The 19,612-nt window shown below is 41.2% G+C and overlaps 1 protein-coding gene across 1 annotated transcript in view; it reads left to right on the forward strand.

Moving 5' to 3' along the window:
- The window catches only part of LOC110029169 (ABC transporter C family member 13), a 158,609-nt gene that overhangs the window by 71,971 nt on the left and 67,026 nt on the right, over positions 1 to 19,612 (forward strand). Inside the window, 2 exon segments of the mRNA XM_020731338.1 lie at positions 1,168 to 1,265; positions 6,044 to 6,110. Coding sequence (XP_020586997.1) covers positions 1,168 to 1,265; positions 6,044 to 6,110 — 165 coding nt within the window.

The following is a 19,612-nucleotide window of genomic DNA, read 5'->3' on the forward strand; positions in this document are numbered from 1 at the left end:
CGTCTAGGGTTGTATTCGTTGGCAAGAAGGTGCTTGGGCTATAGCTTGTCTTAGGTGGTGATCGTCTCCAATGGTCTGAGTAGTGCTCCGGCTGTAACTTGGTCCCATGGGAATATTTATCCTTCCCAACCCCCCTGCAACCTCCCTAGCCTTGTTGTGGGTCGCCAATTATTCCCTCCTTGTTGTTTCTGCCCACCTTCCCTCTCCCCGGTTCACTACCATTACTCGTAAAACACCTCCTGCTGTCGCAATTCATCTCCATGCCTCCCTGTTGCTGTTTTATACCCATCCCAAAACCCTACTATTGCGGCCATCAATCCCTCTCACCTACTGTTGCCACGTCCCATTTCATATCTCCAGCTGCCCTACTAGACCCTCCTGGGTTGCCACCAACCAATCCAAGTTCCCCAACAGCCACTGCAACGATTTCCCAGCCTTCCACTTATCGGCTAAAACCGCCTTTCTAACAATCGGTTGTCACCACCACCTCTGCCCAGCATATCTACCTGATGGCTAGTCGCCAATCACCCCCGTCCCTGTTGTTGTTGCTCTAGGGTATCTTTTTATATTATATATCGTTTATTTTCTGTTTTGAAGAATCGTCGTTGTGACATATTTTGAATTCTAGCAATAATATTTTCGTTTCTATTGTGATCTGGGTTAAATCCGGTATCACAATATGGGGAAGTATAGGCTGAATTCGGCCAAAAAATAATTTATTTATGCAGATATTTCGTTGTAGAGGTAGAATACTCTAGCTGCGAGCATCTTTTTCTTGAATTTAAATTGATTATTTCTCGATAAAATCTAATTATTTTTTAGCTCAACAGCGCAAGAACATTGTAGAAAATATTGCCCTCATTGTGTAAGGTAACAAATTATTATTAGAATATGCCGTCCATCTTGAAATCTAAAGTTCATTTTTATCCTAATTTGTATACAAATTATATTTGTTTAAGCCAGGATAACGCTAATAAAATGATTTTCAGAAACAATTTAAAAATTATGATGGAATTGTACTATACTGAGAATAACCTCGTTCTTTTTTCTGCTTGTTTATTTTTTCTTTGTTCCTGTAATTGAACTTACTGCCTCTTTTTATGCTATTGCAACTGGTTTTTATTTCTATTTGCACGTTTATGGAACTAACTCTTTACCTTCCCACAGTTTGCCATTACAGATTGGTGTGGCATTGTACCTTTTATATACACAAGTCGGTTATGCATTTATTTCTGGCCTTGCAATAACCATCTTGCTCATACCAGGTTAGAATAAAATGTGTTCATAAAATTTTTCTATTTCTGAATTACCATGTTTTACCTTATGATACATATTCTCTAAGATATCCATTTTCAGGGTTCTTTTGATACTTTTGAAACAATTAAATAAAGGGAAATTTACATACATACCACACACTTCTTGTATTTATATATCTAACACCTAAAATTTGATATTTACATTTATAACTGATGTGGTAGTGTCTCCCGTTTTGTCCAAAAGAGGGACACAGGATTTCCTGCGACGATACATTAGAGCCAGGTCGCACGTACAGGGCAAGGCCGGACCGAGTGATCCCTCTTCCAACCTCTTTCTAATTTTTAGCACGTTTCTTTTTATCGATTTCTTCCTTTTATTCATTTCCTATTTATGTGTGTATTTGGGTTTGGATTCTTATTTTGATCGTGAGTCTTGTTCGAGATAGCCACCGGCATCTGTCCTTTTCTAGCGAGGGCTGCATCTGAGAGTTTGAGTGGTGCTCTGGTTGTATCTCACTCCAGAGGTGATGATTTTCTTCTTTATCCCCTTTCGTATCCTCCCCACATTGCTTCTGGGCAGCTTCCATTCCTGCAGCCGCCTCCCAACAGCCGCCTGTTGCCGTTTCCCAGCTGTTTACCTATCTTCCAGCCTCCCGCATCTCGGCTTGCCGCCATCCCGGACAGCGAGTAGTTGCTGTCCTCGCCCATTCAGGCACCCCCTGCCGTCCCTATCGCTTGCTATTGCTGTTACCTTGCTGTCCCCACCATTCCTGTCAGTTGTCAACCCTTCCAGCTGCCCCCCCTCGCAGCTGTCACCCCCAAATAGCAAACTGCTGGTGTTTGACCTGTCGTTCCTTGCTGTCCACCCGCTTACCTTGCTGCTGCCACCCAAACAGCAAGGTCCCTCCGGTTGTCTTCTGTACTCTTGTTGTTTCTGCTTTTTTCTTGATGCTGCCGCCTAGGACAATAAACCACCATTGTTGTGTTGATGTTTTCCCACAATCCTACCCCTCTTCTACCTTGCCGCCACATTTCCAAACCCATAACGGCCACCACCACCGCCTAGAGATCCACTCTTGCGGGTGTTCGTGTATTGTGTTTATTATCATTTTTTTCTTTCAAGTGTGTTTGGGTTGTAATCGCATATTTGCTTTTAGTAATAACATTTGATTTCCTATTGATTATTTGGGTTAACTCTAGTATCGTTTGATATCAGAGCTAGCATAACCCCAGTTCTATTCTACGACGTCTAGTAGTCCTACCCATATCACCCCCACATTTTTTTTTCCCTTCCACCCTACACACCTTCCACATACATACTCCCAAAACCCCAACCACACCCCCGATGAGACAATTGCCAAAATCTAATCAGGAATCTCTCATGGATGACATATGGTGGCTACTCTGCCAAGTGCTACATCGGCTGGATGTCATTACGAAAAGAACCTGGGGCGGGATCACCGTTGACCATACAACAACAACAGCAACAACAAAGCTTTAATCCCATTACGTGGGGTCGACAACATGATTTTCTCCATTGTGTCCTATTTAGTGTCATAGATTCATTTAGTTCTAATAAATTAAGATCATTTTTTTAATCATCTTTGACCATGAAATAATAAAACCGTGGAGAGCAAGAACACCATTTGAATCCCTTTCGTAGAAATGATTTCAATGGAGAAGATGATCTCCCAGGGCGCTTTGGGTTATAATATTTAGAGGAGACCGAGAGATGATGTGCCTATTGGAAGATACAAAGATAAAGTGCATGTTGGAAGATACATAGTTGCAATGCTAATTGAAAGATACAAAGGTGAAATTCTTGTTGGAGGATACCGAGACTCGAGAGAGAAAGTGAGGAGACTTCGAAGGGAGAATGGGTCCAGGTAATATCCTCTAGTGTATGCAAACTGTTGAACTGATCTTTGAATACAAGGAGGTGCCTTACGACAGAAGTGTGAAACTCTTCGCCATCAAGCTGAAGAAGAATGCCTTTTTGTGGTGGGAGAATATGAAGAGTGAGAGACAAAGTGTGAAGAACATGAAATAATCACTTAGGAGAAAATAAAGAAGACAATGCAACGATAGTACCTACCCTGCACTATTGTCAGGATATTTTCTTGATGTTCTACCTTCAACAAAAGGAGTTTTCAGTTGAGTAACATACAACGAAATGTTTGTAGCTTAAATTGATGTGTGAGTTGAAAGAGTCACCATAGTTAGGTACTTGGGAGGCCTGAAACCCGCTATTAGTATTGTGGTCCAACTGTAAACCTATTGGACACAGAGGGATGTGCAGACTTTAACACTTAAAATTGGAGAGTTTGCATAAGCAGAGAGGATAACCACTGCCACTTAGAAAGCCACTCGTAATGGGAGAACTCAGGAGGAGCACTCCGCAAGGAGTGACGCAGACTGGTTAGGAGCAGGATAGCGCTACTCAGTGTGAGAAGAAGCTTAAGAGGAGTAGCATGCTCACTGCAGTTCTCGTCAGAAAATGCTTTATATGCCATGTTTTTGGACATGTCGCTTCCAGTTTCTCGACAAGCCGAGTTGTGTCATTCACCAAGCATGGTGCAGTGGACAAAGTTAGCGATGAAGAAGCCGCTGAAAAATAAGATGAGTACCATCTTTCACCGGATGTTGGCAAGATCCTTGTGGTTCGATGGGTCTTACGGACTGAGGCTACGAGGTATCAGCAGTGGCTTTGCCACAACATATTTTAAACTCGTTGTACCGTGAAAGGAAAGATATATAGTCTCGTCATTGATAGAGTGCAACAAGAATGTAGTATCCACACAGATGGTGAATAAATGACTTACGACTCATAAGCATTTCTAGTCGTATTCCCCAACGTGGTTGAAGAAGAACAAGGTTAGCATTAACATGCGTCTTGTGGAGCTTTCGATTGGCAACTAGTTGTCGGATCAAATGTGATGCGAAGTGGTGCCCATAGACACCTGTCACTTTTTGTTGGGGAGACCATGACAGTTTGACCATAGGACTCAGTTCAATAGGTTCAGGAACACTTCCTTTCCTAAGGATGGCAAACACGTTATCCTCCTGCCTTTTACGGAGTTTGAGATCATAGGTGCCCTTGCAGTAGAGAAGCATCGGTGGGATCAGTTTTGGTGACGATTGAAGATGACAAGATTGAGGCACTGATTTTAGACACGGGGCAACCACTACAAAGACTATTTCAAGATATCTTGATTGATACCTTACTGCATTGACAAACACCATTCGGGGAAGTTCAAGCTGCCCTCACTTTTGATCAGGTTAATTCAACTTTGGGTTACTTTGGGAGTATTCAACAGAATATACGCAATACAAAGTCTCAGTTAGGTTCATCAATGTACCCACAGTAGGTTGGACCGATATGAATGTATGTACGAAAGTGGAGGAAGTTTCTCAGATGTTTTGGGGATAATGCAATCGTCGGTGGGATCCAGGTGCTTCTTGGGCCGTAGTCAACGAGCCTTCAAAACCAGGAGATAACAACACCGCCCTCTTAAATTGAGCCCACCTGACGTCATACTATGAGGAGACACAAGCTTCAACAGATGAGGTCAAAGCCCACCCAACTCTGAAACTAACACGAGAGCATCTTCTCTTTCGTCCAAAAGTTAGGATTTCACGCGACGATACGTGGCACCAGGGTTTTGCGTGCAAGGCAAAGCCGAACAGAACGATGCCTCTTTCAATTTCTTTCCAATCTAGCAGGTTTCCTTTTATTATTCCTTCTATTCTAGTCCTTCCCTATATATGTGTGTGTTAGGGTTTGGAGTCTTAGTTTTATCGTGAGTTTTGAGATAGCCGCTGGTGTCTCTCTTTTCCCTGCGAGGGGCTGTATTCGAGGGTTTGAGGGGTGTTTCGACAGTATCTCACTCTGAGAAGATGATTATTTTCTTTATCCCCTTCCGTATCCTCTCCACATTGCTTTTGGTCGTCTTCCATTGCTGCAACCACCTCCGAACAGCTGCTTGCTACTTTTTCCCTGCAGTTTGTCTATCTTCCAGCCATTGCCATTCACGTTTTGGCTTGCTGCTGCCATCCTAGACAATGAGGAGTTGCTATGATCGCCCATTCCAGCACCCCCATCCATCTCCTCCACTTGCTATTGTCGTTAGCTTGATCTCCCCGTCATTCGTTCAACCTGTCAACCCCCTCCCAGCTGTCCCAAAACTTCTCTACCTTGCTGCTCCACTCCCAAACAGCAAACTGCTGTTGTTTGACCTGTCGTTCCTTGCTGCCCCCAAACATCAAGGCGTCGCCGCTTGTCTTGCTGTCTTCTTGCTGTTTCCGCTCTCTCCTGCCTGTTGTCGCTCAGGACAGTAAGGCACCAATTGTTGTGTCGTTGTTACCCCACAGTCTAGCCTCGCCAGCCGCCGTGTTTCCAAACCCCTAACGACCATCACCCCCACCCCTAGATCCACTTATGTGGGCATCTTCGTGTCGTTTTCCCTTTTAAGTGTGTTTGGGTTGTAATCGCATATTTGCTTTCAGTAATAGCATTTGATTTCCTATTGATTATTTGGGTTAACTCTGGTATCAATAACACTTTGGTGTTAAAAGTTTATGCATTAAAAGGTGTATTTCACTTTTAAAAATTTAGTAAAATTGATGTTTTTATGTAATGTTAAAGATTTGAATGACATGTATGTAAATATCATAGTTTAGGGTTATATATGTGAATATGTAATAATTGTGCAGTATGTAAGTAAATGCCCTGTAAATAAATATGAAGGCACGATTCCTATGTGATAATTAAACCACTTTCATTGCAGTAAACAAGTGGATTTCGACGATGATTGCACATGCAACTGCAAAAATGCTGAAAGAGAAGGACGAGAGGTTCATGTGTTTTTATCTTACGATTGTTTTCTGCTTTTTATCTTTTGATGATCCAAAAATTAATGATCTTTCGAAAGCTATGCTCCTTTCATGCTTGAATGCAAGATGGACTGTGATAGCCACTTACGGATCTTTTATTTTTCTTGTAAAGAAAAACAAGAAAGTTTATTAAAATTTAAATCATCTAATAAAAAAAGCTGTCATTATGACCATTTTACTTGTTTGCAACTTAACTGCTTAGTAAATTCAAAGCATCGTTCATTTTGTTAACATGCATTATTTTTTTCTAATCCATTCCTTGAGCATTTATTGAAGTATCTACACCTTTTTGATTGTGTGTGAGTGTGTGTGTGTGAATGAGAGAGAGAGACACAGAGAGAGAGAGAGAGTTCACTTTATATACAACATTGGTTCCTCATGTAAACTTGTTCTACATCGTTGGAATTGATCGCAACATCATGGGAGTTGATTGCAACTTGAATTGAATCTTAGCCATTGGAGAAGCATATAATTATAAAAGATTGATTTAAGAAGATTATTATTTGGAAGATTTGACATTTATGCATGCTAGCAAGCTTCCAAAAAGTTGAAGTTTCTGGTATGTTATTTTTGGGAATTCGCCGCTAATAATATTTAGGTTTTTGTCATCGTTAAAAATCCTCTGCTATGTTTTGGAATTTTTGTGGTCCGAGGTTAGGATTTTCTATCAACAATTTATGTTACTAGAAGCCATGTAATGATTCAAATGATGCCAACTAGTTGGTTAAGCTTGTTCTAAGGAAGAATTCTTCTGTCCTTTTCTTGTTATTATAATGGATGAACTTGCCCATTATTGGTGTAACCAAGCTTGTTGCCTACTCTCCTTATTCCCTTAAATAATGGATGAACTCATACCCAATACACGGAGCTCTCTCCAATGTAAAGTTTAGGGATTGCTTAGTAAAACCCACTACTTCCCTTGAGGTAGAATATTTTTTTTATCTAATTTTTTCTAATATTCGATTTGGGTTTAGATGGATCTAGGGTCGACAGTTACCGTTAGTGCTTGCCTAATAGTTAATTGTCCATCCTGCTCATGACTGTACAATTAAAAGTTTTGCCTAGGCTCAATTTTTGTGTTTAGGTGTGAATTTAATTTGGTATAGAATGGTTATGAGAGTGGAGATACGCTCAATTAAGATTTTTTTTTTTCATAACCATTAATCTTGATGCCCAAAATGCCATTTTCAGGGAGCTTTGAGTTGTAACATCTTGGCAGCCAAATTAGCATTTATGGATTGCTTAGTCTCAAGTGTTCTATGCGTCTCGTGGACGACGCGTTTGCGTTTGCTAGGCTCTCGTGCTCGTCACGTCGTGCTCGGTCTGCGACAGAGGTTCACTATTTTTCCTACCGCAGCAAGCTGTAGCTTAACTCCGACAGCTCTCCTTGCTCTGATGGCGCCTCCTTGTTTTGTTGAACCGGACAAAGTCTCCTTTGTCCACGTGATAGGTAACCCTCAGGTGAAGTCTGTAGTGAGTTTCCCCTCAAGTTATAAGGAATCTCGTGAGAATACAGATGATTGTCCTTTTATTAAGAAGGGAAATAGGAAAGGTGGAAAAACAACAATCTTTTTCGTAGAATCAGAAATTTCTACCCTGACGGAAAAATTCAAGTTTGCTCTTATTGGAAAACTTCAGTGGGGACACCCTCTTATGGATGTTATTAGAAAGAGTATTGATAATCTTAAGTTAGTAGGCAAGTGAAAAGTGAGACTCATGGGTAGAAAACATGTGTTGATCCAACTAACAGTGGCTGAAGACTATACCAGAATTTTTTCCAAGAAATATCTTAATATCGAATAGAAATCAATGAAGTTACTCAAGTTGTCTCCTAATTTTGACCCAAATTATGAAACTCTCACTGTACCGGTATGATTTAGTTTACTTGGTCTCAAGCTGCATTTTTTTCACCATCAGGTTCTCTACTCTATTGGGGTTATCCTTGGGGATTCTTTGAAACTAGATCTGCCTACTTTCAATCTAACCAGACCCTCGGTGGCTAGAATACTTGTGGAAAGGGATATTACTTTACCTGATATTACTGAAGTCTGGTTGGGCACAATCTATAATGGTTATTGGCAACAAATTGTCATGAAACACAAACACCTCCATATTGTACTCACTGTAAGATGTTTGGTCATATCCTTGCTAAATACCACAAATTTCATCCTAATTTGAAATCTAAGGTTCAAGTGAATAAGAATGGGTCTAACCCCACTGTTGTGGACATTTTAGGTTCACCTGAGGAGGATACTACCGGACATGAAGTGTCTGTTGCACCTGAGGACCCCCCATGACACTGCTATTACTGTTACTGCGAGTGATGCGATGCTAACACCTACAAACTCCATACAAAACAATACTGATGGACTATTACATATAAATGATAGTGTTCAGACTGATAATCAGGAGAGCCTCGCAGCTCCACTTCTTCAAGAAGTATCCGGTGTATCCGGTGTGTGTAGCGACAACTCATACTTCACATATTGTAGAACTTATTGTGGGTATTACTGTTGGTAATTCTTCTGCTTCAGCTCTACTCCATCAGCCGGATTCTTCGGAGGAGGAATGACAGGTTTACACTTCCAGGAGGAAAAAGAAGAATTAAGATCTACTAGAGCTCAAGTGTCTTATGGATGATACTTTGGTTACTACGAGTAGTGGTCAACACCTTTCCAATCTGCTAGCTGGATCCCTACCGAGAACTAGAGCCAGAGGCAAGACTAGATTGGGATGACTCACACTTTTTCAGTGTCGAGGTGGTTTTTGGGTTTATTTTTATTTCTATATGTACTCATCTTTCACATTTTTTGGTGTGTGTTGTAATGTGTGGGTTGGGTGTTTAGGCCAACCCATACAAACCTATCTGTATCTTTATCTTTAATATATCAGCCCTTGGCTTTTTCATAACAATATATATTTTAACACCCAAGAGCTAATTTTATTCAAATTGAAAAGTTACATAAAGATTGTATAAGAGGACCCAATAAAGGCGCCTTACCCATACGATACACAGACACTAGTATCCTGAAATTGATAAGACAGATAAAACTCTAAAATTCAAAACTCGCAGAAAATAAGTTGCTAGGAACTAGCCAGCTTGGTCCTGCCTCTGCCTCTGGTTCTGTTCTAGGAGCCAACTAACAAATTGCTGAGTGTCGTGCCATTACCCGAAGTTACTAAAGTATCATCTATTAAGTTCCCAAGTTGGGTTGTCTCCATTCTTTTTTTTCTTCCTAGATGTGTATATCTGTCATTCCTCATCTGAAACCTGGCTCATCTGAACAGTGTGGTCAACAGATTGTCGGGCATGTAGAAGAGGATGAGCCACCAGCTCCTGACTAACAGTAACAACATTTTCATTCTGAAGAGATGGTAAACATGTCTCCTCAGCACCTGATGCTTCCTGAGGATGTGGAACTGTGATATTATCCTGATTATCGGACCGAAGAATATCCTTTGGAGGTAAGGATCGTGCAATATTATTTTCAACAGTGATAGAGACTGTAGGATGCCCAAGTAAACTATCTGTCAATATATCAGTCGGAAGAACAGAAATATTATTGTCTCCGGTAGTGGGAGGGAGAGGTGGCATCGTGTCAACCAATGTTTCAATAGTCTGTGGAATGCACTCGGGAGCAGAAGAGGGACAGGTATGAAGTGAGGCAGATCCAACAACATTTTTACTTGGAGGTTTTAGATTCAGATGCAACTAATAACATTGAGAAAGATAGTGTCCAAACATACAACAGTGAATGCAATAAAGAGGTATCTGTTCAAGTTCTATTTGCTGCCAAAATTCCTGATGTTGTGTGTCAATTCATATCTCTCCCAAAAAATGTAAAGTAATATCCCGTTCTATTAAAATTATGGCTTCAAAAGGTCGAGTCAGATTCACTGTAGGTGTATCAGTTTTGAGAGATTTACCGTATATCATCGCTAAAGCGAAGAGGAGCTCTTGATCGTAAAGTGGACCTTCAAACCTGGGAAGCGCAGTCTATCAGGAATGGTAGGAGGTTCAGTACGAGGGTCAAAATCCGCTGTCCATTTTAAAACCTTCATCACTTGGTTGTCTATTCGAATGAGTCTTCTCGCAAACAAAAGGGCGTAGTCTTCATCATTTGATAATTGAATGAGAATGTGCCGCCCATTCAATTTACTAATCTTCCAACCTCTTTCAGCTTCATTTGCTCAAAATCCTTTCTAATTAGCTCAAGTTTAGAATTTCCATAAAGAAACTTACCTACTAAGAATAGTCAGCAGGGTGCAACTAGGGTGGAGATCTCGGCCTCTGTGAGAAAGATTGCAGGTTTGTCGTTTTTACGGGATGTTTTTTGAGAAATTCGGTTTCAACGCCAAGAGCAAAAGTATCGTGGTAACGTTGTTGAAACATATTCGAAAGAGCGGCGGGAGCGGCGTACTGAGGCCATCACCTTGGCAAGAGTGGCGGCGTACTGAGGCCATCACCGGCAAGAGTGGCGGCGTACTGAGGCCATCACCTTGGCGACTTTGTGAGGAAATATCACAAAAGAGGAGCGAGAGCGGCAGACAAGAACGCAGTGGCGACTTTGCGAGCAGAGCAGCAACTCTTCTTCCAGACCGAGACGATGCAAGGACTGCGAAGGAGGTGTTGTGGACAGACAAGGACATCATCTTGAAAGAAATGTGATGACTAGAGCCTGCCTCATCGTCTGGAAAGAAATGCGAAGACGCGGGCCTGCAGCTAGAAAGCACAACAACAGCGCAACGACGCGAACACCAACGTCGACGAAGACGAAGCAGGGAAATAGAAACGCGAGAGAGATCCGCGTAGCAGATGGGAGATCCATGTAGCAAAAAGATAGGGTTCGCCATGAGGCAAGGGGAACGGCGACATCTGTGAGTATGATATATATATATATAGTTTTATAATCAATTAAAAACATTAATTAAGATAATAAAATAAAAATTATTGAATTAGATTTAAATGATGTTTTAATATAAACAATAATTTTTAAATCTTATCCCAACCCTAAACATCTTACGGTTACATGATTAGGGTTGTCAAACAACTATTTATTCGTGAACAGTTTGTGTTCGGTTAGCTAAGCAAACGAGCCGAACACGAACACACTTTTTGAGCTCGAAATATAAACGAGTCAAGCACGAGCTGAGCCTGGGCTCGCTCGTGTTCGGCTCGTTTACACTAATTTGAGGGCAAGTGGTGCTCCGGTCATATTTTGTTCTAAGGTGGTGACTCTTCTACCAGGGTAGAGTAGTGATCCGATCGTTTTTCTCTCTTGAGGTGGTATTTATCCATGACTTTATCCTCCCCCACAAACTTCCCTCCGCTTCCACTGTCCTTCCTATTGCAACCGCCGAACAGCCCATCTGGACTATTTTTTCTGCAGATCGCCTTCGCTGCCACCTTCCCGAATCCACCTCCTCTCAATCGTCTCCCATCTAGCCATCCCTACCGCATCTCTTTGTTGTCTCCTACAGCCCCCATACCTTCCTGTCGCACTTTCTAGTCACCTACCAAACCTTCATCCCTACCGCACCTCCTAGCTCTTCGACATTGTTGTTGTCGTCCCTATCCCTCTTCTCCCTCTCTATTGCCGCCCCCAAACAACAAACGGTTGTTGTTTGAACCGTCTTCCCTTGTTGTCCTACTGTTCCAGCCACCTATAATCGCTTTCGACCCTCATCCACAGCTCGGAAACCCCTTCTCTCTCTTGCCGCCACCCCTCGAAATCCCCGAATAGCCACTACCACAAACCAAGATACGCCCTCAAAATTTGTGTCATGTTTGTTGTAATTTTCTTTTTCGAGCGTGTTTAGTTGTAACTGCCTATTTGCTTTCCATAATAATATTTATTTTTTTTCTTGTTATTTGGGTTAACTCCGATATCAACGGATTTAATTAGATTATTTTAATTTAATATATATAAATCCTTTAACCCAACAGCTTTGCCTTTGTTCTCCGCTACTTCCTTCTTCTGCTTCACTAGATCTCAGAGCTGGGCACTTCAAAGGGAGTTGGGATTACAATCCCACGTGCAAAAGTGGAACTAAGAGTAGTGTGTCACGGACTAACTTTGTTATAGTCACCCGTGCGGCTTTAGCGCTCTCTTTTAATACTAAATCAGTCTAATTCTCACAACTCGTGAACTTAAAGCACAAAGCACTCTCTCGGAAGAAGAATAGGGAGAAGAGTTGGAGAAGGAAAATGCTTCACTAAGAACTTCACTAAGAAAAGAAAGATTACAAAGCCTAAATGCTTGAAACCTTCGATGGATTGGAATGAGGGGAGAGACTCTTATTTATAGCCTCTTCCAAGTCCAAGGGATGCTTCTAGATTACATTATAATATTCTAGTTTCTAGATAGTTCTACACCATCCTTATGTACATATATATTCTAGATCCTTCTAGGTTATTCTTGGGGCCTCCATTCTCTAGAATGAGGGAGAATCTTCTAGATTGTTTTCCTTCATCTAGCATTTTCTAGAGTATTCCATCTCATGATTGTTTTGCTAATGGTGGGGTGTGACACTCTCCCCCACTTAAGCTCGCAATGTTCTCATTGCGCTTCTCTTGATATTTCTGGATTTTCTCCTTAAATTGCCATAGTGTGTCTTTGTGCTCCCAGGTAGCTTTGCTATCAGGCAATCATTTCCACTTGATGAGAAACTACTTGTAGTTTGGTACCCCTCGTCGTATGACCCCTGTCAGCCAGTATTTCTCGGACTTGTTTGTCAAAGGAGGAAATTACCGTTGTTGGCGCTCGCTTGGAGATCCCTCTTGAAGAGTCTTCCACATCTTTGGCTTCAATATGCTTACTTGTAAGATTGGATGTCACTTCAATTTTGTTGAAATGTTGAGTTTATAAGAGACCTTTCTCACTTGCTTCATTACTTCAAAAAGGCCTTCGTATTTTCAATCAATCCTGTATGTACCTTCCGAAATGTTTTGAATTGTTGGGGTAGAAGCTTCACAAGGACTAAATTTCCTTCTTTAAACTCGATATGCCTTCGTTTTTTGTCTGTCCACTTCTTCATCTTCTTTGCGGCTTTGTGTAACTTTGCTTGAGCTAGGCTCACTCCAAGATTTGGCAAACTTAAAGGGGGTGGACTTTTCCCTTCATAGTTGGTTGCAAGGGAGAGGGTAGTCATTGTTTGTTGTCCCATGATTATCTCGAAGGGACTCTTGTTGGTGGATTCGTTTGTTTGTAGGTTGAAAGAAAATTGTGCCACATCCAACAATTTGGCCCAATTTTATTGATTGGCACTCACATAGTGCCGCAAGTATAGCTCTAAGAGGGCATTGATCCTCTCAGTTTGTCCATCGATCTGAGGATGAAAGCTTGTAGAAAAGTCTAGATTTGACCTCAACATCTTAAATAATTCGGTCCAAAATCTTTTAGTGAAGCAAGGATCTCGATCACTGATGAGGCTTTGTGCTACCCTCATAGCTTTACCACGTTGCATAGAAAGAGTCTTGCAACTTCTTCGGCAGTATAGTCGGTGGGTGCAGTAATGAATGTTGCATACTTGCTAAATCTATCCACCACAACTAGGATGCTTCCAAATCCATCTGATTTTGGTAAGCTAGGGATGAAGTCCATAAAGACGCTCTCCCATGGTCTTCGAGGAATGGGTAGCGGTTCGAACAACCCCCCTGGTTGTTGAAGGACAACTTTGTCTTGTTCGCATACAAGACAAGTGCGAACATATCTTCTATCCCATCTTTCATCTCTGGCCAATAGTAATTTATTTTTAGAAGTGCTAGGATTCGCTTCATGTCTGGATGTCCTGCCCATAAAGAGTTATGACATTTCTTGATTAAGTTGCCCCACCTTGGTACGTAAACGTGTCATCCTTTAGCATAAATGTTATCTTCATATATCCAAAACTTTCTGGTCTTTCCTTCCTTCACCAAAGTAATAATACTAGGTTTGTGGATCGGAGGTCAAACCTTCTTTTATTCTGCCTATGAGGGAGCTGAAGACTAGTGACATGCTTGCAAGTTCTGCTTTTTGGCTTAGCGCCTCTGCTACTATATTAGCCTTTCCTGGCTTATACTCCAAGATGTAGTCAAATCCTGCCAGAAAATCCTACCATCTTGCTTGCTTGGGACTTAGTTTCTTCTGGGTCTGAAAGTAGCTGGTGGCAATATTATCTGTCATGACCTTGAATATGGAGCCGAGCAGGTGTTGTCTCCATACTCTAAGGTAATGTATGATGGTTGTCATCTTCTTTACTTCTTCTCCACCATAACATAGCGATGCCTGAGAGATACAGAGTATCAAATTATATTCTTGCCTCATCATCTGCAGTCCCCATCACTCCAAAGTATTGTTCTAGTCCCCATAAGAAGTTGTCCACTTCCTTGACATCGCAAGCTTCTCCAAAACTTTGATTTTGGCACTTCATTCCTCTTGGCTTTGAATTGTGATGGTTGGTAGGTGTCGCTAATGCCCTTTTGCATAGCGAGAAGTCCCCACGCATTTCCTCCGAACTAGCACGAGTGTCACTCATCTCTTCTTCGTGGGCTCTTCGCACCTCTTGGAACTCTCCCATCAAGTCATCTCGCATCCTAGTCATTTGGGTCATCAGAGATTCCTCTAGTTGGAGCATCATACCTCTGATGGTTTAATGGATGGTGAAGTCCTCCTCCTCGAGTCCATCCATCTTTTGGCCAAGATCCTTTATCTGGGTCTCCATGTCATTCATCGCCTTCTCCACCAGAGCAAGGCGCGAATTAAAGCCATGTATGATCTCCTTGGACCGTCATGTCGTTTGGATGCAGCTAGATCTCATTGCTCCTGGCGACCACGCTCTTGTTGAGATGATTCCACATTAGTGGCTTTCTACTCCATCACATGCTCTTTGATACTCTTTGTCATCCATTCGAATCGTGGCTCTGATACCAACTGTTACGACTAACTTTGCTTTAGTCACCCATGCGGCTTTAGTGCTCTCCTTTAGCACTAAATCAGTCTGATCCTCACAACTCGTGAACTTAAAGCACAAAGCATTCTCTTGGAAGAAGATTAGAGAGAAGAGTTGGAGAAGAAAATGCTTCACTAAGAAAAGAAAGATTACAAAGCTTGAATGCTTGAAACCTGCGATGGATTGGAATGAGGGGAGGGCCTCTTCCATGTCCAAGGGAAGTTTCTATATTACATTATAATATTCTAGCTTCTAGATAGTTCTACAGCATTCTTATGTACATACGTATTCTAGATCCTTCTAGGTCATTCTTGGGGCCTCCATTCTTTAGAATGAGGGAGAATCTTCTAGATTGCTTTCCTCCATCTAGCCTTTTCTAGAATATTCCATCTCTTGTTTGTCTTGCTAATGGCGGCGTGTGACAAGTAGCTCTAAATTAGGAAGCGGGGAAGGAAAACAAAGAGTGAAAAGTTTTCTGGAAGATTCTTGAGGTAATATAAGTATATAGGTGTAAATATATCTAAATATGTATTTGATTAGAAATTCTTTTTATTTTCTTTTCTCTATTTTGCCATTAAGTCTAGCCCAAATAATCTGAGAGTAGGTCTCGAGCAAGGTTCCAACAAAAGGGAAATTTAAGTGTTAAAAGGATGAATTTGGAAGTTGGGTGTTAAAGGATGAATTTTGAAGTTGGAAATTCTCTACTCATTAGAAACTGCTTACGGTAAGTCTCTCAGGATTGATAGTCCTACGCTTGCTGTCACCAGACCCTCTGTGGCTTGTGTATTAGTTGAGAGGGATATCACTCAACCAGCTCCAGATGAGGTATGGATTGGAACCACTCACAACGGGTATTGACAAAATGTTGAAATCGAATCAAACCCTCCTTATTGCTCTCATTGTAGTATGTTTGGCTATAGTTCTACTATTTGCTATCGTTTGCATCCTTATCTAAGGCTGAATATCGCTAAAGAACAATCACTTATTATCCCTGTTGAGAAGATGCAACCCGATCTTCTTCCCAACACCGCAGTTTTTGAAGAAGAACAACATACTACAGCTACAAATCCAATTATGTTTATACCACCCACTGTTATTGAAGAAGATTCACATACATGTCAAGAAACACGAGAGGGCTCTTTTGATCCAATAACAGATCAGCCGGTACAATATGTAGTTGTTTCTAATGTTCAACAATCTGCACATTTCCAACACACTTTAGAACATGATCAGGTGAGCCAATCTTCTGAAGAGGAATGACAGGTCTATTCCAAGACGAAGAAAAAGAATGACTCCAGCTCAGAAACATATTGGATGATACATTGGTTACTACTGGCAATGACAATCATTTTACCAACTTATTTTACCAACTTATTAATCATTTTACCAACTTATTAGCTTGCTCCTTCCCTAGAACCAGAGGCAGAGGCAAAACTAAATTCGGTTACTCTCTAGCCACCTGATACTATGTATTTCAACATTTTTAGGTTTTTCCTTTATGTCTCTAATGTACATTTTCTGTATTTTCTAGTTTTGGAACCCCTTGTGGTTTTGGTGTGGGCAGGGTGTCATGTTTGGGCCATTTTTCAAAAAAACATCCCGTAAAAATGACAACCTTCAATCTTTCTCACAGAGGTCGAGATCTCCACCCTAGCTGGCACTGTCGAGGTAAGTTTCTTTATGAAAACCCTAAACTTGAGCTAATTCGAAAGGATTTTGAGCAAATGAAGCTGAAAGGGGGTTGGAAGATTGGTAAATTGGATGGTCGCACATTTTCATTCAATTATCAAATGATGAAGTCTATGCTCATTTGTTTGCGAGAAAATTCCTTCGAATAGACAACCAGGTGATGAAGGTTTTAAAATGGACGGTGGATTTTGACACTCGTACTGAACCTCCTACCATTCCTATTTAGCTGCGCTTCCCAGGTTTGAAGGTCCACCTTTATGATCAATAGCTTCTCTTCGTTTTAGCGATGGTATACGGTAAACTTCTCAAAACTGATATGCCTACAGTGAATCTGACTCGGCCTTTTGAAGCCAGACTTTTGATAGAACGAGATATTACTTTACCTTTTTCGGGAGAAATATGAATTGACACACAACATTAGTGATTTTGACAGCAAGCAGAACTTGAACATATACCTCTTTATTGCACCCACTGCCGTATGTTTGGACACTCTCTTTCTCAATGTTATTAGTTGCATCCGAATCTAAAACCTCCAAGTAAAAATGCTACTCGATCTGCTCTACTTCATATATGTCCCTTTTACGCTCCCGAGTGCATTCCACAGACTATTGAAACACTAGTTGACACGATGTCACTTTTCCCTCTCACTACCGAAGACAATACTGTTTTTTTTCTTCTGACTAATGTATTGACAGATGATTTACTTATGCATCCTACAGTCTCTGTCACTTTTGAAAACGATACTATAGGATCCTTACCTCCAAAGGATATTCTTCGGTCCGATAATCAGGATAGTATTGCAACTCCACATCCTCATGAAGCATCATGTACTGAGGAGACATGTTTACCATCTCTTCAGAATGAGAATGTTGTTACTGTTAGTGAGGAGCTTGTGGCTCATTCTCTTCTACATGCCCGACAATGTTGACCACACTGATCAGATGAGCCAGTCTTCGGATGAGAAATGACAGATATACACATCTAGAAAGAAAACAAATAATGGAGGCACTCTCCAGCTTGGGAATTTAATGGATGATACTTTAGTAACTTCGGGTAATAGCACGACACTCAGCAATTTTTTAGTTGGCTCCGCTCCTATAACCAAAGGCAGAGGCAGGCCTAAGTTGGCTCGTCCCTAGCAACTTATTTTCTGCGATTTTTGAATTTTAGAGTTTTATCGATGTCTTATCCTTTTTAGAATGCTAGTGTGAGTGTATATATATATTATGAAAAGACCAATAGCTGATTTTATTGAAATAGAAAAGGATACATAAAAGTTGTATGAGAAGAGCCCAAAAGAGGCACCCTACCCATACGATACAAGTACAGTAATACCCCAACAAAAAGATACAGATAAACTTAATAAAATGTAAAACAAATATAAAACATGCAGAAAACAAGTAGTTAAGGACGAGTCAGTTTAGTTCTGCCTCTTCCTCTAGTTTTAGGAGCGGAACCAGATAACAAACTTTGAAGAGACGTGTCATTATCAGGAGTCACCAAAGTATCATTCATTAAGTTTTCAAGTTAGAGTGTGCTCCCAGCCTTCTTCTTCCGCCGAAAAGTGTAAACATGTCATTCTTCATCTGAAGACTAGCTCATGTGATCCTAGATCTAATTTGATGTTAGAAGCGTAGTAGGAGGAAAGACAATCGTTGTCACCACGATAGGTTCCAGTGTATGTTAAGTGTGAATTGTTACCTCTGCACCTGATGCTTTCTTAATAGGAGTTGCGGGACTGTCCTGATTTTTTAGTTCGAACATTATCCGTTGTAGTATGGTCAAGAGAAGGGGTCCTGGGGGCGGACTAGGGGCAGACACCAACTCATGTCTTGTGGTGATTCCCACCTCAGGTTGGTTGTCGTCAGGTTTGTTGGGAGCGTGTTCAGGCACATGAGATGCACTAATAGTGTGTTCCTGCTTTTGACTATTGGTTCTCAACTGTGGGTGCAATCTAAAACACTTCTCCTGCGGGTGTCAAAACATCTTGCAGTGCTTGCAGTAGTATGGTTTTTGTTCCATAATGATTTTTTGTCAATAATCATTATGAGCAGATCCAAACTAGACTTCTTCTACATCCGGTAGTGTAATATTTCGTTCAATCAAAATCCTTACAATAGAGGGCCTTGAGAAATAAACTGTAGACAAATCTACCTGCAAAGGTTTTCTAGGGATAATCTCAATTGCATATAAGATAGGTAGTTCAAACAAATTAAGCTTGAGTTCAGGTAATGAGAACCAGATAGGTGCAATTTGGGGTTCTTGACTGGGATCAAAATTAGGGGTCCATTTGAGCAATTTCATATGTTTGCCCTCAATTGTGATAAATTTCTTTGAGAAAATTCTCGTGTAATCATCTTCTGTACTCAGCTGTATCATAACATGTCTTCCGTCGAAATGACCCACCCGTCAATCCACAACCAGTTTGAAGTCTTCAAAAACCTTCCTGATGTTCTCCATCTTAGGGCAACATAATTGGAATTTTCCAACTAGTGTAAATTTGTGTTTTCCTGCACGAGTTGAAATTTCAGCGTCAGAGAAGAAAATTGTTGGTTTTCTAGTTTTTTCTCTACTTTTTTTATGAGATTGCAATCTTCATTTCCTGCTACAGAATCATAGTAAATCTACGGGAATGCCGCACTATCTGCGAGGTGAAATGTGGAGCTGCGTTTGTCAACCACTATAGCATAGGAGGGTTTGGCGGGGTTATCACAGGCGAGGGCGGCGGAGTAAGAAATCCCTGAGGCCATTACCGCAGCTAGTGCCAACCTGCAGCACGGTGAGAAGCTGCAAGAATAGGGGTGTCGAGCAGCTCTATCGCAGACAGAAGCAGGATGCAGGTG

The sequence above is a fragment of the Phalaenopsis equestris genome, unplaced genomic scaffold (assembly GCF_001263595.1).
Source record: "Phalaenopsis equestris unplaced genomic scaffold, ASM126359v1 Scaffold000552, whole genome shotgun sequence".
Taxonomy (NCBI): Eukaryota; Viridiplantae; Streptophyta; class Magnoliopsida; order Asparagales; family Orchidaceae; genus Phalaenopsis; species Phalaenopsis equestris.